The sequence below is a fragment of the Penicillium pulvis genome (assembly GCF_028828015.1).
Source record: "Penicillium pulvis strain IBT 33274 chromosome Unknown contig_7_segment1_segment0, whole genome shotgun sequence".
NCBI classification, from domain to species: domain Eukaryota; kingdom Fungi; phylum Ascomycota; class Eurotiomycetes; order Eurotiales; family Aspergillaceae; genus Penicillium; species Penicillium pulvis.
The window spans coordinates 1132931-1155220 of record NW_026643079.1 but is presented as its reverse complement, the minus strand read 5'-3'; the positions used below and the strand labels follow the sequence as shown (position 1 = coordinate 1155220).

At 49.3% G+C, this 22290-nt stretch overlaps 7 protein-coding genes across 7 annotated transcripts; 3 read left to right on the top strand and 4 right to left on the bottom strand.

The window, feature by feature from the left end:
• Positions 1 to 1381: 1381 nt before the first annotated feature.
• On the top strand, positions 1382 to 4711 carry N7503_008368 (DUF3591 domain-containing protein; the record flags this gene model as incomplete). Its single annotated transcript, XM_057067915.1, has 1 exon — positions 1382 to 4711. The coding sequence occupies one exon, from the start codon at positions 1382 to 1384 to the stop codon at positions 4709 to 4711; it is 3330 nt and encodes a 1109-aa protein (XP_056918770.1).
• A 502-nt stretch (positions 4712 to 5213) lies between these two features.
• Positions 5214 to 8276, bottom strand: N7503_008367 (serine/threonine-protein kinase; the record flags this gene model as incomplete). The annotated part of the gene is made up of 4 exons (XM_057067914.1): positions 5214 to 5966; positions 6021 to 6083; positions 6140 to 7974; positions 8030 to 8276. 4 exons carry the CDS (start codon positions 8274 to 8276, stop codon positions 5214 to 5216), a joined length of 2898 nt encoding a protein of 965 aa, XP_056918769.1.
• Positions 8277 to 8751: 475 nt separating this feature from the next.
• N7503_008366 (FKBP-type peptidyl-prolyl cis-trans isomerase) lies at positions 8752 to 10304 on the bottom strand (the record flags this gene model as incomplete). The annotated part of the gene is made up of 3 exons (XM_057067913.1): positions 8752 to 9663; positions 9722 to 10162; positions 10218 to 10304. 3 exons carry the CDS (start codon positions 10302 to 10304, stop codon positions 8752 to 8754), a joined length of 1440 nt encoding a protein of 479 aa, XP_056918768.1.
• Positions 10305 to 10680: 376 nt separating this feature from the next.
• Positions 10681 to 12657, top strand: N7503_008365 (putative DNA damage repair protein Mus42; the record flags this gene model as incomplete). Its single annotated transcript, XM_057067912.1, has 2 exons — positions 10681 to 10735; positions 10790 to 12657. Coding segments are annotated over 2 exons (1923 nt in total), but the record flags the coding sequence as incomplete, so codon positions are not given.
• A 1040-nt stretch (positions 12658 to 13697) lies between these two features.
• On the bottom strand, positions 13698 to 15769 carry N7503_008364 (glycerol kinase; the record flags this gene model as incomplete). The annotated part of the gene is made up of 4 exons (XM_057067911.1): positions 13698 to 14300; positions 14359 to 14525; positions 14579 to 15564; positions 15636 to 15769. The coding sequence occupies 4 exons, from the start codon at positions 15767 to 15769 to the stop codon at positions 13698 to 13700; spliced, it is 1890 nt and encodes a 629-aa protein (XP_056918766.1).
• A 1966-nt stretch (positions 15770 to 17735) lies between these two features.
• On the top strand, positions 17736 to 18891 carry N7503_008363 (MIP/aquaporin family protein; the record flags this gene model as incomplete). Its single annotated transcript, XM_057067910.1, has 3 exons — positions 17736 to 18025; positions 18070 to 18640; positions 18727 to 18891. 3 exons carry the CDS (start codon positions 17736 to 17738, stop codon positions 18889 to 18891), a joined length of 1026 nt encoding a protein of 341 aa, XP_056918765.1.
• A 1580-nt stretch (positions 18892 to 20471) lies between these two features.
• Positions 20472 to 21744, bottom strand: N7503_008362 (glycoside hydrolase family 16 protein; the record flags this gene model as incomplete). The annotated part of the gene is made up of 4 exons (XM_057067909.1): positions 20472 to 20539; positions 20604 to 20984; positions 21039 to 21599; positions 21651 to 21744. 4 exons carry the CDS (start codon positions 21742 to 21744, stop codon positions 20472 to 20474), a joined length of 1104 nt encoding a protein of 367 aa, XP_056918764.1.
• Positions 21745 to 22290: the final 546 nt, after the last annotated feature.

Genomic DNA, 22290 nt, shown 5'->3' with positions numbered 1-22290 from the left:
GACATACACTTGATTTATATATACCTAGGTATGTTCTACTTGCATCCCAATGTTGTTTTGTTACTTTTCTTCGTATATTGTCCCACTCTGAGTATTATCGTAGGTAGTAGAAACGGCTGGATCGTTTATGCCTTCCATGCTATAGGACTGTTACTTCAAGCTATGAAAGCTCTCAACGTTGCAGCTAAAATCGACATGAAGGAGAGTAATACATCCATCTCTGTGTACTTACCCATGGATGTTACTGCTCTACTGAGAAATATGGTCTCATTCCATACAGTAGGTAAGATACAGTATGTAGGTTGAATAGAAAAAAAAAGAAGGTTCACTCCATGTATGGAGTGTATGTAGGAGAAAAAAACGACGGCTGGCGGATTCGAACCGCCGCCTCCGAAGAGAATTGATTTCTAGTCAATCGCCTTAGACCACTCGGCCAAACCGCCTATTGATGGATGATTGAAGCAGCTTGTGGTATATGACTACCAGCTCTCACTCTGTCACTTTGTCGCAAGGCGGCTTTATCCGCACTCCCATGTTTTCACAAGAACTTATCCTTTGCACTACCTCCAGTGTTTGAAGTGTTAAGCTATTCCACGCACCTGGGGGAGTGTCTCTATGGCTCAAATAAAATGGTACGGTTTTAGAAGTTTTTTAAGCCTACTACCTAGGCGTTCTTGCTAACAGGGATACATGTGCAGCCAACTTTAGTTGTATATATAATCGTACGTGATGCCAACGGCTCTAACGTGTATTTGGCTGGACTGCCCTAATTCAACATTGAAATTGCAGGCGAGGCATAAGTATATAAAGCTATAGCGTTAGGATTCAGACGAATACGCTTAATAGCTGGTATATATTAAGTATGATTAATTTGCGTTTCCAGATGTTTGCCTACCTTCTTCGAGGCCATTGAGTAGATTATCATTGAATGTGATATGTATTTGTAAAACCCATATTGTTGGGAAAAGACTTCATGACTTAACAGGTGATGTGCTTCCTATTCCTTACTGTAAGTCAAGATTTCTTTTCATATTAAATCAATTGGAAGATAAGTTCTCGAAGGGTGACATGCAAGTCACCATGTTGAACGGGTGACGCTGATTCATCGATAAAGCTCGGTGGAGCAGTCCTTCTCCGCCCTGACCTCCCGTCACTTTCGCGACCATTCCTCTCATACCGTCACTTCTAATAGCTCCCGTTTCTTCAGTCTCTCTTTACTCACCAGGCGCACTCATTCACTCTTAATTTGTGGATGCAGGATAACCTGCCAAATGTGCGCGTCCTAGCCTAATTTCTTCGCCGGCCCGTGCCTCCATCTTTCTGCGATAGAACCCTCGCCATCCAGTCTTTCCTCACTACGACCGCGTTAACACCAGCCAAAATGCCACACTCTACAAACCCAGACCCGGAGGCCCCGGACGATACGGATTTCGAAACTGTTATGCGACAACTGAACAACTATGAGGCTGGTCCACAACTTGACTTTTTGTCGCGCGACCTGGAAGTCGGTGAAAAAGCAGACGACGCTATCGATTTTGAAGATTTTGACGATGACGAGCTTCCTGAAGAAGAGGAAGCAGAATCTGCGACGCGCCTTCCACCCACAGAGGCCCCCACGGACTCCTTCGCCGACCTCGACACCGACGACGCGGCTCTGTTCGGAGCCGGGGACGACATATTTGGGGATGGAGATGGGGGAGCCCATGGCCAGGAAGACAATCTTGATGATCTCTTTGGGGAGGGTCCCCATTCTCCCCCGCCAGAGGGTCAGGTTGACCACATTCAAGACCTCTTCGAAGATGAGGAGCCGGTCTCAGCCATCCAGCCGGTTGAGCTCCCGCCTCTTCCGTCAGTGCCCGAGCCCCAATCCCAGGCAATGTCCGTGGTGGATGAAAATGAGTTCCTCGATGATGCCAGTATCATATCGGAGGAGATGGACCCCTCGACCCTTCGGGCTTGGAAACTTCAGCAGGCCCTGTTTGCCATGTCCGGAACTGGACCAGACCACCCGCCAGCACCACCGGAGAACAACGAGGAACTTCTTCACTCCCTGTTCCCCAGTTTTGATCGCAATACCTTGCCACGATGGCTAGATTTGATCCCACACAAGAAGGCTTATTTCCGAGGGAAACAGCCATTGAAGGTCCCCAAGCCAGTCCTTCCGACCAAAGTCAACATTGAGTTGGCTCCCGACCAGGAGCGAGTATTTCGAACCGGCCAGCCCAGCAAACGTGGCCTCGACCAAGATTCCTTGGGAGTCGTGTTCATTGAATCTACTCAGGAGGAAGAACAAGAAAACAAAGAAGAATTCGACTTGGGAGAGGGAGAGGCAGATGAAACACTGCCTGGTGGATTTACTATGCACGACCTCCGAACCATGTGCGCGGATTGGGATATACATGATGAATACCTGTCTTCGGAGCCCGAGAAGCAGCGCGCTGAGCCCGAGGCGGACCTTAATGATGAAGAGGATGATTGGCTCACCGATGCAAACCATCCGGCCAAGAAACGCAAAACCGGCCCGGCTCCCATGGATGTTATCGCCTTAGCGCATCTTGATATTCCACTGTTGGATGACCCCGAGCAAGCAACCGAGCGGATTGCGAAGAAGGTCACGATTGATATGAACGATCCTAATATTCTTGTCGAGGAGCTACAACCAGAATCCGTTGTCCACAAACCTAAACACACAGTCCCGCGTACCAGAGATGAAGTCGACTCTAACCTGACCCGTCGTCTCACTCAGCGCTACAACATCTCGAATGATCAAGCATATGATATGCTCAAGCAAAACCACCAGAATAAGATTCGGAGTACGCTTGGCAATGTCACTCTTGAACATGCGATGCCAGCCTTGCGCCTGCAGTGGCCATACTACAAAACGGAACTGGGTAAAGCTGAGGCTAGATCTTTCCACCGGCCCGCTATGGTCTTCCGTACTGGTCAAACCTCTTGGTTCAAGAACCCCCAACACATAAAACGCAAGCAACAAAAGGGCAAGGATGCCAAGGCCCTTTACTCTTCAACAAGCCAACTTTCCATGGCAGACAACTCGCATGTTTTGCTTGTGGAATACGCCGAAGAAGTTCCCATGTCGCTTTCTAACTTTGGCATGTGCAATCGCTTCATCAACTACTATCGAAGGAAGAACCCGGATGATCCCACCCGCCCCAGGGCCGAGATCGGCGAGACAACCGTCTTGCTACCCCAGGACAAGAGTCCGTTCTCCATTTTCGGGCATGTGGATCCCGGTGACATCGTTCCTGCAATTTCGAATTCGATGTACAGGGCACCCCTTTTCCCACACTCTGCGAAGTCCTCCGACTTCCTTGTGGTCCGAAGTACCACCCAGTCCAAGGGCAGTACTTACTATTTGCGCAATATTGAGAATTTCTATGTTGCTGGACAGCAATTCCCTTCGGTTGATATTCCCGGCCCACATTCCCGTAAGGTCACGACTGTCGCGAAGAATCGCATGAAGATGCTCGTGTACCGATTGCTCAAGAAGAGCCCCGACGAGCGGCTCGCCATTAGTGATGTGACAGCTCACATTCCCGGCACGACAGATATGCAAAATCGACAGAAGGTCAAGGATTTCCTCCAGCACGACAAGGACACCAAATATTGGAAACCCTTAGATCCTACTCTCCCAGATCAAGATACGATTCGAGCGTGGGTTCAACCCGAGGATGTCTGTCTTCTCGAGTCAATGCAAGTTGGCCAGCAACACCTCAACGACACTGGTTTCGGCGGCGAGGCAGAGAACGCAAATGAGAATGACGATGACGAAGAAAGTGAGAGCTTTGAGCAGCAGATGGCTCCCTGGAAAGCGAGTCGCAACTTTTTGTTGGCGTCTCAGGGCAAGGCCATGCTGAAGCTTCATGGAGAAGGTGACCCTACGGGACGTGGAGAGGGCTTCAGTTTCATAAAGACATCCATGAAGGGTGGCTTCAAGGCTATCGGAGAGAGTGTGGAGGATAAATTAGACGCACAGCGACTCAAGGAGCTAGGTGGCCACAGTTACAACGTCGCACGCCAACAAAGGTCATACGAGACATCGATCCGTCGTATCTGGGATGCCCAGAAAGCTAGTCTCTCATCAACAGTGGAACACTCAGACCAAGAAAGCGATGTCGATCAAGGCGAAGAAGAAGAATTCAACAAACCAACCCCCCGCTCCGAAGCCCCAACGCCTGCTCCAATTCGCCGCGACGACGAAACAACCTCTCAATTCAGTCGCATGAGTTTCAACAGCCAGAAGGGCAAGGTACTTCGCATCACCCGCCAATTCAAGGAACCAAACGGCGAGATCGTGCAAAAGGAGCAGCTAGTCTGGGACCCACGAGTCATCCGCCACTACATCCAACACCGTCACCGCACCGAGGCTCTAACTACAAAACTGGATTCCCTCCAGCCAACCGGTGACCCTGAAGTCGACCTCCGCAACAAGAAACTCATTGAGGCTGAACTGAGTCGTCTGAACCGTAACAAGGAACGTCGTTTCGCTCGTGAGAAGCAGAAGGGTATTTCTCGTGCCGGCGATTCTCCTGCTGATGGTAAACCGACTGGTACCCAGCGCAAATGTGCCAATTGTGGTCAGGTCGGACATATCAAGACGAATAAGAAGCTTTGTCCTCTGCTCAATGGTACCATGAAGCCTGAAGATAGGGTTACGGATTCGGCCTTCTCGATGAGTGCGCCTGTACTTTGAATATTTTTCTACATTCCATGCCTGTTTTGTTCAAAAATGATATCCCCTGTCTTCTTTTGTCTCACCATTTACCGTTATTGTGCCTATGCCGATTTTTCCCGGTACGGACCCTGTCTGGAATTCCATAATGAGTCGATTTGTTAGCTTAGATTGGCGCGGTGGGATGTACCTAATTCATCATGCTGGTCTATTCATGTTCAAAACATTACGGTTTCAAATATAAAGGACGCATTCTACGAACGTACCAATCTGTTTATTCACGTAGCTTCGTAAGCACTCTCTTCCAAAGTTTAATGTGATTCGTGCTCTAATTACAATGGGCTATTTTGATATCCGGACAGGTCAATGGTAATACCTGACATTGTTGCTAAGGATATACAAAAGAACGGGAAAGTATCCAAACAGAGTCGCTCCAAATCATGCAACGAAAGGCGTATACGAATAGTTGGATCGTGGAGGCTGGTCATATTGCTCCCGGTCAGTGCAAGAAGCTCTTGGCGTTTTACAGGGCGTAAAGCTCTGCCAATCCCCCCCTATTTAATGGTTGGCATCCATGTTCCGTGTTCAGAGCCAAATTCGGGCCCTTCGGCCGACGGTATGTATAACCTAAGAAAGCACCTCTCTTGCGTATCTCCAAAGCAGTTTTGCCAATCTGCTTGTCTCTCAGGATCTTGTCACGAGGCCGCTTCTTATCCCTTCGCCTCTCGGCATCTTGGGCCTTCTTTGCACTGGCTTCAGCTGTCATTGCAGGGGCTGTACCTGTCGTTGGCGGCTCAAGAGTAATACCCTGCTGGTATTTGGGACGTTCTGGTGCAGCAGAGACTGGCTCTTCATCATGATCAGTGTCGTCCTCTTCCGAGTCGCAGTTCGGAGACGCTTCTTCAATATTAGCAATTCCCTTCCAGTCATCAAAGTATCTGGTGTCCTCCCAGTTTCGAACTCTGGGTATCAGTGGTGGCTGGGTCATGTGGAGCTCATTCCAACGGATACCTCTGAAGAACGGATGGGCTTTGATATCAGTAGCGTCGTTGGGATATACAAAATAGCTTGTGATAGATCTGTATCGGGGATCCATGGAGTAAAGAAATTGAGCAGTGACAGGGCGGCCTGATAGCACGTCGTTGGCTTGATACTCCTGAGCACATAAGCGATAATGGCGCTCCTGGAGGATTCGACTGATGAGGTTGATAGCTTCCTGAGATACCAGCTTATCGGTTGGCTTTTCTCTGGGGAATTGCAGAGTTCGCGTGTGTTGCTGGGCGTACTGTTAGCTTGTATGAGCAAGGAAATGTCGTAACGACGAGCTTACCAGGATCTTGAGTTTTGTGTCATGGCGGTTTTCACAGGCGAAAGGAGTGAATCCATACAAGCACTATAGAGTAGTATATGAGATGGTGATACTCAGAGTAATTGGTCGTAAATGCTCACCTCGTATAAGATTATTCCAAGGCTCCACCAATCGCAACGTCCGTCGTACATCTCACCTCGAATGACCTCAGGAGCCATATACTGACTAGTCCCAACAACGCTCTTGGCAAATCGCCGCCTCTCTTTACTGTTACGCCATGCCAATAAATCTGTGGTGGGCGTATGGTAGTTGGAATAATCAATCATACTCTGGGGGTCGGAGGCTGCCTTTGATGGATTTGTTCGCCCTTCCGCCGTATTCTTTTGGTCTTCAGCGTCACCAGTGACTGCGATGCCAAGTTTCTTGAGCAAAGAATAGCGATGACTGTAGTAGTAAGACTGATCATGCGACCAATGACCATTGAAAGCTAGGCCAAAATCAGAGATCTTTAAGTGACCAGAGGCAGAGACGAGGAAATTATCGGGCTTGACATCGCGATGAATCCAGCACAGCCGATGAGCTTCCTCGATGCACATGATCATTTCGGCGACGTAAAATCTTGTCCAGTCCTCACGGAGTATATCTTTTCGAATCAACAAGCCCAGAAAGTCTCCACCAACCATGTAGTCCATGACGAGATACAAGTGATTTCCGTCTTGAAAGCTTGCGATCAACGGGACCACCCAGCGAGACTTTTCAGATGCAACCAAGAAATCTCTCTCAGCTCGGATGTGGCCTTCTTGGGAATTTCGAATCATGTCAGACTTCTTGATCACTTTCATCGCATAGACATCCTTGTATTCCCCAATCATGAATCTTCGGCGATTGTGTTTTGTCCCATCAACAGCAGACTTGAACATGTTAAGGGGACGGCCTCGGGTGCTGGGAAACCTCTCCTGAATCGAAGAATCTTCCTCGCAAGAAGGTTTCTTATCTTCCTTTTCACGTACCAATCGGACAACACCAAAACTGCCCTTTCCAAGAACCTTAATGGCCTCATAGCCAGCCGCCGAGATTGCATTATCGCTCCCAATGGGTCGCATAGTCTTGAGAGTCCGACACTGACGGAGATGTTCGTTCTCCTGCAGTAACCAGTTGCATCTCGCCGCAAACTGCTCTTCAGGTGCAAGCTGAAATGAATACATACGCTGTTCAAGTTCGTGCTGTCGCTGTACGCGTGGATCGCAATTTTGGAATATCGAGTTGAAATAAAGTTCCAAGAACACCTTCGCCACGGCGGTTGCCTCCACGGTCACGATGGAAGGCACAATGATTGGAAAAGCGCTTCCTGTGGTGGCTTGGGGTACAGTCACATCAGTGACATTGTCTGGCAGAGAGGGGAAATCTGTCACAGGAGCTTTGAATTTCTCTGAAGGTGACGGCTCCGCAGATGTGGCCGGAGTGAGAGGAGTAGAGTGCCCAAGTGGGGAACCATTGCTGCTGGGTGCCGTCGAAGGGTTCGAGCTGTCGTTTGCCCCATCACCCTGCTTAAATTGTGGCCCAGGAGATATTGGAGACTCAGGGAAGGGAATAACTGGCCTCGAGCGGAAGTGAGTACGGCGGATCACCGTGGGATTACCAAATGTCGTGGAGAGTCTTTGGGAAAGTCGATTGATGAGCCTGGCACTGGGAGTTCTTTGATGCCCAGTGGTGGTTATGCACCCACCATCGTCGCCTTCATCATTCTGCTGTATGGCCTCTCCAAATTCTGCGGGTGATGGAAATCTTGTCGAGGGGATTGACCTGGGGTCCACAGGCTCAACCTTGACGTAAGGAGTGATGGGTGGTTCGTGGTCTGGCGAAACATCACCAGTAATGTAAATATGATTGTGTTCGGTTGTGTGAAGGGGTGGACTTCGCTGTTCTGGACTTTGAGCGTCTTCGCTTGAGACGGATTCCACACTCGTCTTATTACCTGCTGATTGTCAGTAAGTCCTTATCGACCATATGGTGGATAAATGTGATCTTACTGTTTGCAGAGCTCCCTAGCCCCAGTAACAGCAGGAGCTTGGAACCACTCCGCGTCAATCGGATCTTAAGTCGGTCTTTGCCTGGCTCAGTAGTAATGATAGGTTCAGAAGCAGGACTGGCGTCGGATATAGGGGAATCGGATGGAAAAGGACCGCATTTGTTGTTGTGGGTAGCTGCTTTATTTGGAATCCAAAGATTGAAAACGCTCCTTCGAGATCTCACTTTCTTTCTATAAGAGACTGTCATGTTGTCACAATCTAGCAGATCAAGGAACGGGGGTTCTGCTAGTGTCAGACCATCCGGAGCTTGGCATTGGTAAACGATAGGATGGTCAAAATGTCGGACTCAATAAAACTGCAGCTTGCATGAAAAGATCATCTTTCATCCTTTGTCGGGGAGAAGAAGGTTGTTGGCGCAAGCGGCAAGAGCCACCGAGCTAAACAAGGTCCCTACTTGTGAACTACACAGGAAAACAAGGACTGAACAATCAAATGTAGATTTCAAATACAAATGCGCAAATACAAAATACAGGTCACAAAATCGGGCACTTTTCCATGCAAAGGAGATAACTTCCTCGTGATAACCTCATTCCTTAGATCAAATCGATCAAGGCAAAAAACAAACAAGCCGGATATCACAGGAAATCATGCAATCAAACCGATTGAACCAAACACCCGTGCGAATCAGTGATAAATAAACAAAGGATAACCGAGCGAGACGTCTATTTGATCTCGAGCAGCTTAATGTCGAAGATCAACTTGGAGTTGGCGGGAATGCCGGGGAGGGCCTTCTTGCCGTAAGCAAGCTGGGGAGGGATGGTGAGACGGCGCTCAGCACCGGGGGCCATGCCGGCAACACCGATGTCCCAACCCTTGATGACCTCGCCACGTCCGAGCTTGAAGGTGAAAGGCTTGCCCTTCTTGTTGGAGTCGAAGACCTTGCCGTTCTCAAGCTTACCGATGTAGCGCATGGCAACAGTGTTACCACTCTTGGCAGCGACACCCTTTCCAAGCTTCTTGTCATCAATCTTGACACCACGGACCTCCTTCACACCGAGAGTACCGGTGGGCTTGTCACCGGAGGGAGTAGGTCCCTGCTCGAGGTTCTTGGCGAATTGGACCTTCTTGTCGGTCTTGGCCTCCTTCTTGTCGGCCTTGGTCTCCTTGGGCTCAACAGCGGCGGCATCGCCGTTGTTCTTCTTCAGCTTCTTCTGCTGGGCCTTGGTCAGAGCAGGCTCCTCCTTGGTGGCCTTACCCTTGGCGCTCTTGGCGATCAAGTCATCAAGGGTCTCCTCCTCGGCGGCACGCTTGTTCTTGCCCTTGGCCTTGGCCTCAACCAGCTTGGGGGCCTCCTCCTCCTCACTGTCAACCTCGGTGATGCGGGGGTCATCCATGCCATCAAGGTCATCACTCTCCTCGGCATCCATGGCCAGGAGCTCCTCCATGTCGAGCTCCTCCTCATCGGGGGAAAGGTCGTAGTCATCCTCATCATCCTCATCCTCATCGTAATCGTCACGGCCCTCATCAAGACCAATGACGTAGTTACCGGTGAGGTACACAGTGTGGTTACCGGTGACCTTGAAGAAGACACGCTCACCCTCGCACACGGTGATGTCAAGGGTCTGCTGGCAGTTCTGTTTGAAATATTAGTTACTAGTCTTTTTAAGAATCATATGAAAAAAAAACGCTTACCTTCTCGGGGCTCAGGGTACAGATGACACTCTCATCGAGGTCCAGGCCCTCATCGGACTCGTCGTCGGACTCATCATCGTCGTTGGCGGGGCCCTTGCCCTTGATGAGCTTGGAGATAGCAGCCTTAAGGTCAAATTCACCATCGTCGGACTCATCCTCATCGTCCTCATCCATGGCATCCTCCAACTCCTTCTGGGCAGCAGCCTTCTTCAGCAGGCGAGCCTTCTCCTTGTCGCTGGGGCCGCCGTTGACCTCCTCATCATCGGAGTCCTCATCATCCTCGACATCGCTGTAGTCCTCATCATCCTCATCATCCTCATCCAGGTCGAGGCCGGGAGGAGGGCGGACAATCTTCAAGGTGGCGCGCGAGGACTTGCTGGAGTCGCCATCCTCAAACTCGGGAGTCTCATCGGGATCAATAGCAGCCATGCTCACACGGAACTGGAATCAAAGTTAGTTCAAAGCATTGCGACCCTCATGGGGGGGATGAACTTACCGAGGCGGCGGCATTGGGCACAGCAGGAATCAAAGCTCCGGGAGGAACGCGAAGAGCGTAAACTGCGACAGGCTGAACGGCCGACATGTTGTATGGATTGATAAGAAATGGAAATGCAAATGGAAAAAATATAAGGGGGAAAGTAAGTGAATGAACTGAGCCACCAAAGAAACAGTGGATGGAAAGAAGAAGAAAACGAAAAGCTGCGGATCCAAATGCAGCAACAGAGATCGTCGAAGCTTCTGTCGCTTTTTTTTTTTTTTCTGATTTTTTGCCTGGATTTTTCGACCAATCAAAATATACCCCTCACTCACACCGCTCTATCATTTGCCTCAACTGACCGCCCAAGTCACCGCTCAATATTCGTCTGAATTTTGCCATTCTGACGCGTGATTTAACCGCGTCTTCAAAGCACTTGGATCGACTATTACTGTTATATATGTGAACTACTTGCTAGCCCAGCATGGGCTCTCGTCTAAACTCAAACTCTGATGCTATGCGCAAGCGCATTGAAAACCGTAAGACCTCCTAGATATGAGATTGAATCTTCATCTGATCTTGACCGGATATAGATGACTTTGAGGACGAAACAGGCGAGGAGTATGAAGCCTCCAGCTTTGGTGGGTTTGGGGATTATATGCGACGCAAAAAGATGAAGTTGCAGAACCTAGACGCGGACATCCGAGCCTCATCCGGGGACTGCCCTCCAATATTTCGTGGGATCGTTGCGCACGTAAATGGCTATACCCAGCCTTCGCTACAAGATCTCCACCGTCTGATCGTCAGTCATGGGGGTGGGTTTCTTCAGTATTTGGACAACAAGACTGCTGCAACCCATATTATTGCGAGCTCCTTGACGCCAAAGAAATGCGAAGAGTTCCGACGGTACCGCATTGTGAAACCGGCCTGGGTCACAGAGAGTATCAAAGCAGGCCGCTTGTTACCTTGGAATGAATTTCGAGTTGTAGACGAAGGCCAGTCTCAGAAAGTTTTGAAATTTGGTGGGGGTCGCATGGGTAGTCAAGCCAGTACACCACGGTCGGGTTACAAAGAGCAATCTAGCACAAGCTGGTACAATTCCCAGCTTCAGGCTACGGGCACAATTGCGACTAGCAGCGGGCAAAATGCAAGAGACCAGAGGACTCCTTCAAAAGCACCTCCTCACAGTCCTACTTTACCACTTGGATCTCCCGGATCAAATAATCGCGGTCCTCCCAGCTCTCCCGTTGTCAGCAGCGCGAGTCATCCCGCGCCATCTGCAGATTCCGGGAGCAGCGAATCGGCGCCGACCAAAACCCCGTCTAGAAAAAGAACAGCGACAGCCAGTGAATATACAGATGAATTGGAAAGCCCTCGCAAAGAAGACTCCTCTCGAATCCAAGTCGATCCGATCCTCAGCAATAGTGCGCACAAGCCTTTGAACCTATCAGGATCCCAGTTCATCATGCCAGCCCAACCAGAACCGAAACCCCATCCTGCGCCTGTTGCGGACATCAGATCAAAGCTTGCAGCACAGGCAAAGCCTCGAGACGACACCCGATCAGGCTCCCCTTGCCCGCCGCCACGTGAAACCCAGGAGCGCTCTCCAGACGCACGCGAGCCTGCTGGTGGAGACCAACCTGATGAGGCCCAGCTAGATCCGGAAACTTTGGCGGCCTTGCCGGAGGACATCCGCAATGAAGTACTAGCTCATTACGGCCAGCAGCCCAGCGAGCCTACCCCAGCGCCATTGGTAGCCCTCGCGCCTTCAACACGATCAACGCCCTCCAAGTCTGCAGGGGTTGAAAGATCTGGCTCGCCATTGAAGAAGCCAAGCCGTTCTTCTAAACTAGGAACAGGCTCCACTAGGACCTTGATGCAATTAGGATTTGTTTCGCAATCTGTCCCTGCCAAGGGCCCTACTCCCGATTCCACGCCCAGATTGCCATCCCCTACGGCAGTATCACAGACCGTGTATTCAGTTTCTACACCCACGTCACCTGAAAGACGGCCCAAATATGAGGATCAAGAGGAACCCGACAAACAAAAAGAAACAGCACACCAGGTTGATTTGGAGAAAACCCCCGAAGCAGACAGCCAACCTGATCTCTCGGATCGACCCGTTTTCACTTCTCGTGGCTTGTCGAATCTGAATGATCTTCGAGACGCAATCAGCGCCTGGCATTCCACATTCACAACCGAGGGTCCATACGATGATGATGTCGAAGCGCTTTGCACATACCTACGCCGCGTGATCTCAGAGGAGAACGATGTTGATAAAGCGGTTTCCGTGGTACGGTGGCTTATGTGGCTTGTTGATAAAGACCCACGGGACGAAGAGGGCCCGCCAGAGTCCCGTCCTGAGGATGTTGTGACTTGGCCGGAGTCTATCAAAACCATGCAAGAGAGTATCCAGTCCGCTTTGGAGGCAAAGGGGCTGCCGGCCGTGAAGTTTGAATTGTGTAAATAATGATTGGTTACGATACAATGACTGATGATCTACCCTGCCATCTTTTTTCCCTTACTATATGCTTCTTATTTAGTTTATTTGATCAAGAATGCGAAACAACGCAAAAGAACGTGCTTTCAGGATGAAAGGAATAAAAGAATATAATAGCGGTGAATGATTCGATAGGCATTCAAGCCCCGTGGGTCTCGTCAGGAAGCGACATAGACTGCAGTTAGAACAGACTATAGATTCTTTGGTTCAATCATGAGGATCCCGATAAAGTTTCCCCATACCCGGAGCACCGGCAAAGTATGAAGTGTACCAACTTAGGATCCAAAGAAATGAACCCGGGGTATAATGGTAGAAGCAAGAGGGCCAAAACACATAGCCGAAACAGATAGAAAAAGAAAAAGCGAGCCAAGAATCGAACTAGGGACCTATAAATTCCAGAATCGATAAAAAATGGAGGAAATAACCGACTTTGGGAAGCAAAACACTCTAATTAATGTCACTCCGGCCTCAACTCAGCCTCAATTCTATCCCCACAATATCAACCTCAACGTCAAAAATCCACAACAAATCAAATCAAATAGGTACTATTATTTGAATTTGACAAAAAATTTGCCGATACATTGCAGTAGGTCCGCTGCCCAGCTCTTAACCGCGGCAACCCCCCAAACTAACTGGGTGTGGCCAGGTCTTCCGCTCGCCGTACTACGCAGTATCCCCATGGCTGCCCATGGGTCCCGTGTACCTGAAGTGGGGGCCCGCAAACCCAAATGGAGACGATAGCGAGCTGGAAACCATTGGGCTACGTGGAGGCCGGATGGGGTTTTGACCCTTGTTATGGTACTTAAGGGAAAAGGTCTGACTTGGTTGGGTTGGTCTTCTCCCTTGGTTGCTTCCAACCTATCCCCATCCTTCTTGTTTATGCCTGGCCTAACCACCCATACCATTCCTAAATACCCACTCCAAGTTCAGTGTACTTTACGCCTTTTCACTTCAAAGTTGCTCCCCGTAAAAATTGATATCATCATAGCCTCTCCGAACCCCTAAACTAATAATAGCCCAGCCAGCTTCAGCTTTCGCATCTTCTTCATCTTTTGTAGAATTTCCACCTTCCTCAATTCCAAGCACAAATACTCCTCATCAGCACTATCCAAATCCTCTGAAATACTAATTAACGGTGTCTTGATAGACGGGGACTCTACATCTCCATTCTGTGATCGTGTCTTGACCTTCAACGTCGCACCTTCACCAGCAGCAACAATATCAGACAACAAAGAGGACATGTGAATTGGCTTCATGCTGTTTGGAGAAGGCCTTTCCACCTTCACGCTGGGCACAGGTACCGCATGAGTCTTGGTCTCCACTGCCCCATTGGTACGACCGGTATCTTTCGAGTCGTCACGATTCGCTCCAATCCATCCTCGACACATCCGTACTGCTTTTTCCCACTCTCCGAATTTGCTGGCGCTCTCTTGGCGGGTTATCTGGGGCTCGAAGACCGCACCACCGCTGCGGTTGATATCGCGGAGCTCGGTGAAGTTTCGCCATAGACCAACTGCGAGGCCTGCGGCGATTGCTGCGCCTAATGCTGTAGTTTCGCGCATCTTAGGCCGATAGACAGGAATTGAGATGAGGTCTGCCTGAGTCTGTACGAGGAAGGGAAGTTAACGACATGTCTTTTGGGGCTGCAACTGTTGACCTGACCTGCATGGCTAGATCCGAATTGCTCATTCCTCCATCAACGGCCAATTCTGAAAGAGCTTGCCCGCTGTCTTTCTCCATTGCTTCCAGGATGGCTTTTGTTTGAAAGCATGTTGCTTCGAGGGTTGCGCGGGCGATATGGCCCTTTTGAGTGTATTGGGTGATGCCAACTGAGAATGCATTAGCGACTAAGCCACAAGGATTCCACGAAAAAACGACTTACAGATTGTTCCCTTCGCATCGTCGATCCAATAAGGTGCAAAAAGCCCGCTGAAAGCCGTGACAAATACACAGCCTCCATTATCCTCCACTGAAAGCGCAAGATCATTCACCTCCTTTGGATCCTGGAAGAAGTCCAAGTTGTTCTGTAGGAATTTTATCCCCGACCCAGCTACAGCAATACTCCCCTCAAGAGCATAAACGGCCTTCCCCCCAAAATTGTACGCAACCGTAGCTAAAAGCCCGTGTTTCGAGAAAACAGGCTTATCACCTACATTGTACAACAAAAAGCATCCAGTCCCATAGGTGTTCTTAGCCATCCCAGGCGAGAACCCTTTCTGCCCGACCAACGCAGAAGACTGATCACCCAAACAGCCCATAATTGGAACACCCGCAAGAGCACCGGTAGCAATCACACCGTACGCATCTGCATCTGAGGAGGGAACAATCCTCGGCAGATGAACCTTGCCCTTAATTCCAAAAAAGTCCAAAAGCTTATCATCGTATTGCAGAGTTTCCAAGTTCACAAACATGGTCCGCGAGGCGTTTGTCGCATCCGAGACAAAAACGTTGGCTTGGACGCCACCGTTCAAACGGTATACAAGCCAGGAATCGACGGTTCCAAACGCGAGTGTGCCGCGGTCGAAAGCCTCTTTTACTTTTGGGACATGTGCTAGCATCCACAGGAGCTTTGTGGCGGATGAGTAGGTTGACAGCGGTAGACCGCAGATGGATTGGAGACTGGATGCCCCTGGCTTTTGTTTCAACTCGCTCACTATGAACTGTGAGCGGGTGTCTGTCCAGACAATGGCATTGTGGAGGGGCTCGCCGGTCTCGTGGTCCCAGACTATTGTTGTTTCTCGTTGGTTTGTTATTCCGAGGCTTTTGATGCTGCTGCGGAGGTAGCCTTTGTTTTCGAAATCGCGGACTGCCTCTGAGATGCATGTTTCCACTGAGGAGATTAGCTCGAGAGGGTCGTGTTCGTGCCATCTAGTTGTCATTGTTGAGTATTGGTCTTTTGATGCCCTTGGCACTCCTTTCTTCTGGCTTGGTCTACCTACCCTGGGTTCGGATAGATTTGGCTGAACTCAACCTGATGTGAGGCAACAGGCTCTCCATCTCGATTGAAAATCAGAAACCTGGTGCTTGTTGTGCCCTGGTCGATCGACCCCACGAAGATATCTGAAGGTTGCATAGTTTGAAGGGGAATCTACTGCGATGAAAGGCAACAAAATAACAAAGGGACGAACGCAATCACGGTTCTTCCCGCTCATTCAAACAGGGTATCATAAGGATAAGGTACGTGCATCACCCTCCAAGACTAGGGGGAGAGGAAAGAAGGTATCTTAAATAATCATTCCTATGGCACCATATTCCCGTGTCTGCGGGTTCTGGTTCGAGCTTATCGTCGGGGGAAGTGAGTCAAGTTCTCGAAAGGGGATTGGTGGAATTACGAGAGCCGGGGGGTTAAGATCCAGAGCCGTTAACCGGGGGTTGAGAGAGATTGAGGCTTGAGCGTGCGGAAGGAGTTGACAGGGACAGGGATTTCGTGTGACGGCGAGGCTATGCAGACTCGAAGGATGTTATCGTATTGGTGATGGATATCGTTCCCTGTAGAGCCTGCATATATATCGCATACATATACCCTTTTATGTCTCTGGCCTCTGGGACTAGCTTATGTCTCCCACATGTCCTTTGTGATCCACTCCATACCTGTGGACTCCTTTCCACGGAACTTGCGACGATCACTCTGGGGGAAACCCAGAAGTACCCACAGATCGACCCCTCAAAAGCCCTACGCAGATGCTCAAATATACTGAGATGACATAATGAGCATTGTGTGACGACGTCGCAGTTCCGTGCGATCGCCCCAGTAGCGCAACGCTCATTGCCCAGACAGACCGCTAATGCCGGAGGAAATGCGGAGCCTTATTATCGACGACTCGATTTCCTTAATGAGGATCCAGAACTCAGTTTGTTTCCACTTGTCAAGGTGGAGCCCCTGCTAGCTTTCTGCAATATGGTATGTGCAGGCACATCAGGTCAAGCACGAGACATTTTCGTCAACCAAATTAGTCCAGATTGAAATTAGGCAAGCTGGAATTGAAATTATGACACCTGCAGCGCCAGTCTTGGCTTTCTGGTCTCAGCTCTGTCGCTATAGCAGCGATAGCCGATCTGGTTTCTGTGGAGGACAAGCCCCCTTCCCTTACCCTCTCTCACACCTCTCCCGCCTTGTACGTCTCCATGATCCTGACTGCCTTGCTTGGTCGTGGTGATACTACAATACATGGAAGATAGTCACACGAGCGGTGAATAGGTCATCGTCACAAGGAAATCAGGCGCCAAATGTTACCACCAGCTCTTGAGATGCCTCTCGGGAACCAAACACGTCTTTTGATATAGGTCAAATCACCAATATCAGATGGGGATGATCAATTGGAAGCTCTGTTTTGAACTCCTTCGCAATTGAGAAGGCTTGTGTTACGTTTCGAGTTTCTAGAAATTGCAATTGGGCCTGAGCTGATGATGGGTAACAGAAGCATAGAAGCTTTTCTGTGTCGCATCCGTAACAGGTAAAAGCCAGGAAGCCTTTCCAGTGGGAACGGCGCGCAACTTATGGTGCTACTAGAGACAAAGTCAAAATTGAATCTAAAACAATGACTGAAGAGATTAATGATGACCGGCGTTTTCCCGCTACCTAACCCGGTCAAACGGCTGTCAGAACAAACGCACCTTAAAACAATGTGCCCAAATGTGTACTATCAACTTTCTCTAAATCCTTTTCTGCATCTCTGTGTGATGGAAGAGAAAAAGGGGACATTACCCCGTCCGGTCACCTTGAGCTTGAATCGACCCGCCACTCCGAGTCAATCCCTCTTTGTATGCAATCAAATACTCGCTGCAAGGTCACGAAGACTTGGATTAGGAAGGAGGACACGCTTCATCCGAAGGCCACTTTTTTTCCCTTATCCAACCAAGCCGGTTCGTGACGTGGTCTGTGAAAAGCTTTTGATTTCTGATTTTGAGTTGCAAGGGTTACACAATTATGTCTGGCCGTTGATATATCGTTGGGGAACCGCGACTTCTTTCTATCTTAAGTCTAGAGAGTCGTGAAGCTCCTTGCCAAGTCAGCTATCATGGGTTCTTGGTCAGGCATGATGTCGACTACTAAAGAATTATGCTCGGCTCAAAGTGATGAGAGTGGATGCACCTCTCTCTATCGAGGGAGCAAAGAAGGAGAATCTATTGTTGGTCTTGCCGCTGAACCTGACAATGCTGCTTCACTGCCACCACTACTCTGGTCCAAGGTCAGGGCATATGGACGTGATGCATTCTCTGAGTTCTTCGGTACCATGATCTTGATCCTCTTCGGCGATGGTGTCGTCGCGCAAGTCCTTCTTAGCCATGATGAGAAGGGAAACTATCAATCGATATCCTGGGGCTGGGGGTGAGTTCTCTCCTTTGATATATTCCTATTTGTATCTCCGCCAGGGTTCTGACACCAGCCACCCACAGACTGGGCGTCATGCTCGGAGTGTACGTTAGCGGATCCTCAGGCTCGCATATCAACCCAGCCGTGACATTCGCAAACTGCGTTTTCAGAGGGTTCCCCTGGCGCAAGCTTCCCATATACGCCCTATCTCAGATTCTCGGTGCCATGTGTGGGGCTGCAATCGTATATGGAAATTACAAATCTGCCATCGACGTCTACGAAGGCGGTCCCAATATTCGCACTGTTCCTGGATATTCGACTACAGCTACTGCAGGTATATTTTGTACTTATCCAGCAGAATTTATGACCAAGACAGGGCAATTCTTCTCAGAGTTCCTGGCGAGTGCTATCTTGATGTTCATGATCTTTGCACTCAAGGACGATAACAACCTCGGTGCAGGCCATCTCACGCCCTTGGCCCTATTTTTTGTGATATTCGGTATCGGTGCGTGCTTTGGCTGGGAAACTGGTTACGCAATTAACCTAGCCCGAGACTTCGGTCCCAGAATCGTCTCCTACATGCTTGGCTACGGGCATGAGGTGTGGGAAGCGGGAAACTATTATTTCTGGGTATGTATCTAGTCTCTCCTCAAGCTCTGCCATTCTGCTACCTACAATAGATCCATGGCTCTTTTGCTGATTGATTATCCTTTTAGGTCCCTATGGTTGCTCCATTCCTGGGCTGTACATTCGGCGCCTGGGTATACGATCTATTCCTGTATACCGGGCTAGACAGTCCGATTAACACGCCCTGGATGGGAATTAAGCGGTTAATTGGACCCTTGCACAGGAAACGAGTAACGCTTCAAAGCCCAGTGTGACAGTTCTTATTTTTATGGTCTACGAGATATGAAAGTGATTATGAAACAATGTAGAGCTCGTTCAACAAAGTCAAATGTAAAGGGGATGGGGCTTGAGAAATTTCTTAGACGACACCACGAGATCATTTCTAGTTTACGATCCCATACTATACCTTTCCCAAATACCTATGCAACAAGCATCTTTCATCTACCTAAGTCTTATAGAGTATATCATAATGATGGAATCCAGGTGACCCTACCATACTACCGGATCCACAAGGACTCAGTCTGCAGCCACACCCACATCAACCAAGCCACCTGGGTCTTGAGTCAACTTATAATCCACCTTCCTAGTCCAATTATGATTGTCCTCTAGTAATATTTGAAAATTAGCAAATAACAGCGGATTTATTTCCCTTAGACCGCAAACTAATTCCCCAGAATAGTGGAGTGGAGGCCAGGTGACTTTACGAAGCATTTGGACTAGAATTTTGCGAATCATGTCGTCTGCAGATAAGGGATTGGGTGACACATGACACGGGAATGCATGTATTTTAGAGCACTGTAGCGAGTTGTTTGGCTGCATCTAAATGTTTCATATTGTTTTGTCACTCTTTTATCTGCAGTATAGGATTGGAACTTCTCGAAATTGGGTGCTGATGGCCAATGCTAAGCGCCTGGAGTTAACGGAGGGCACGGTGGGGGTTTTCTCTAGGTGCCAATGTCGACCGAAGATAGGACGCCCTTTTTTGGTGCTTGGTCCACTGTGGCAGCATGAGTGGGCTAATGGTGTCGAATTTGGGTAGTTCTCTCTATTGGAAGTTGAAGGAGATGTATCACCGGCTCATTTACAACTGCACCGAGCCACCAATTCCCTTTCCAGCGCCTTTACTGCTATCGAGGTCCATGACCATAGTGATGATCTTATATCTCAAAAGCTTTCTGGTCATACGACTAGATGAAAAGAACAGAATTATGCAGCCTGCTGGACATCCACTGCGCTTTTTGACCAATGCATAGACCGTTTTCTCGATGACGCCATAGGCTACAAGGTGGTTTGAATTTTGCTCAATGGAGTTCAGTTTAATTAGAGGCCTATCGCCTATTTGCAAGCAGACGAAACATAATACATGAAGTCTTGGAATAATTTCCACATCACCATATCAAGGATCAAAAGTCCCCGGGGTGTGTGGGTGGAGCCAAAAAGGCATAAACAAGAAAGTCCTTGAAAGTCATAAGCGCCAATATGCAGGATGGAAAAGGAATCAACAAGCAAGAAATTGACCTTCAAGCCGTGGTCAAAACAAGAAAACGTAAACGCCATTGTGAGCTCATTCCATCGTGAGTTCGTGTGTGATAATAGTACAGGTCGGCGCGAAGCGAGTTTCGTTTAAAGCCAAATGAAAACCCCACCAAGAATTGCACAAAGAATGCCAATGGCAGCAGGGGCCATGGTCAGGTCCCCTGCGTTATTAACCGAAGGAGCGACGTCCGAAGTTTTGGTTGGAATAGATCCAGTATTGGCAGTAGACTTCTGCTGGGTTGGAAAGCTCTTCGAAGTGGAGCTGGTTGCATCTCTAGTCGCGTTGCGCAAAGACGTCTCAAACCCAGATGGGGAAGAGGAAGCCCGCGAGAAAGCCAAATGCGCTGATGTAGAGTGGAAGGTAGACTGTGGGAGATACCCGGTCTTAGTTTTTGAGTCCATTGGGGTATTGGGCGGGGGGAGTGCTCACCCAAAGAACCCCCAGTGGGTGGTGCAATTTGACCGGACTTAGATTCCCAGCCAGCGCTGCCAGTCGATCCGGCGGCTGGTGAATCCGTGGCAACCCAAGGCCAAGTGTCAGGAGTGGTCCAGGTTGCGGTCTCCTTATGAGTTCCGTCCCACGGAATGGGGATGCTCACTGTCGCGGTCACCGAAGGTGCGGACTGAGTTCCTGAAGGTTCGTCGGCCTTGTTGCCATTGACACTGCCTCCGTCTGAAGTGATGGACTCCCATGTGCCGGTCTTGTCGCTGTAGCTGTACGAATTTCCGGTAGAATAGTCGGTCACGGTCATCGACTTCATGTACATGGTGAAGGGACCCTTGCTGTAGTCTGTCTCGCCGCCAGCCCATTCTAAGAAGCGTGTTAGAGTACTCATCTTTGTTCCACGGTATCACTCATACTTACGAATGGTGCCACTGGGATTGCTTGAATCGCCGCCAGCCCACACGCCAACCTTGATCATCATGGGTGTCTGTGGGTACTGATTGGTATCTGCAGTTGCCGGAGTGAGAACGCGAATATTGGTGCCATCAATGGCCCACACGATCTCACTGCTCGTCCAGTCGACGGAGTAGGTATGGAAGTCATCGTGGTTTCCAGAGTTGGCGCTGAAGGCACCGCGGTTATAGGTGCTGGTGTCACCTTTGCCAAAGTAGTTGGTCTGAACTTGAGTGTTATCGCCTCCAAGCCACTCAAAATCAATTTCGTCTAGGTCATCCGACTGAAGAACGGCACTGCTGACGATTCCAGTTCCGGGGGCAGCTTTGATTGTGTATTCAACCCTCCCAAACATGATGTAGAAGTTGGACTGGATCAGAGGGCCGTCACCCTTCTTGGCGACCGTAAAAGAGGCACCATTAGTAGAATCATAGGTGACGGTACCAGATGCCGTGAAGGCAGAGGATGCACCCGAGGTGAAGGCATAGGTCTGATCTGATTTTCCAAGTGCAGGATCCGCAGGGCAGGCTATTGTCTGTCAGCCTGCATTGGTTTACATCTGAAGCTCTGTCCACTTACATTTCTCGGTCGGGTTGCAGCTGGTATAAGTCTGGGCGCTCACCAAAGCAGATGAAAACAGGAGGCTCAAAGCCACACCAAGAGTCAAATGCATGGTGGGCAAGAGTGAAGCAGTAAAAATCTGAAAGAGATATTCAAGTAAGAATCACAGCAAACAATCAGATTCCGCTGGGAGTGTATGGTAAATGGTAGATGGAGAGGATGGAGAGAGGAAGAAGAACGCAGAAAGCAGAAAGCAGAAAGCAAAATCACAACAAAAGAATAGGCAACTTCACATCTTGGCGGAGTTTTCTTATATCTAGGCAGGTGCCAGCCACCTTTATTTCACTACAATTGGATTTAATGATCCGTGGATCCCCAAACCTGTCATTGGTCCAATCAGCGCTGGGTCCTTCCGCGCCACGTTTGGGAGCTCCGAATCCCTGACTATCAGGGTTCAAGGGTCTCTGAAGCCACCATGTCGCCTTTACCGTGGAAAGGCAGCTACCATTGAGACAATTCAGATCCAACTTTTCAAGCTTCTTGTAAGGTCAAAAGAGAACAGAAACAAAATAAGAAAAAAAGAAGAAAAAAAAAAGAAAAGCTCATGAAAACTCAAAAGGGGCGCAGGCAATACATCGGGCAGATGTGGGTCCCAGCC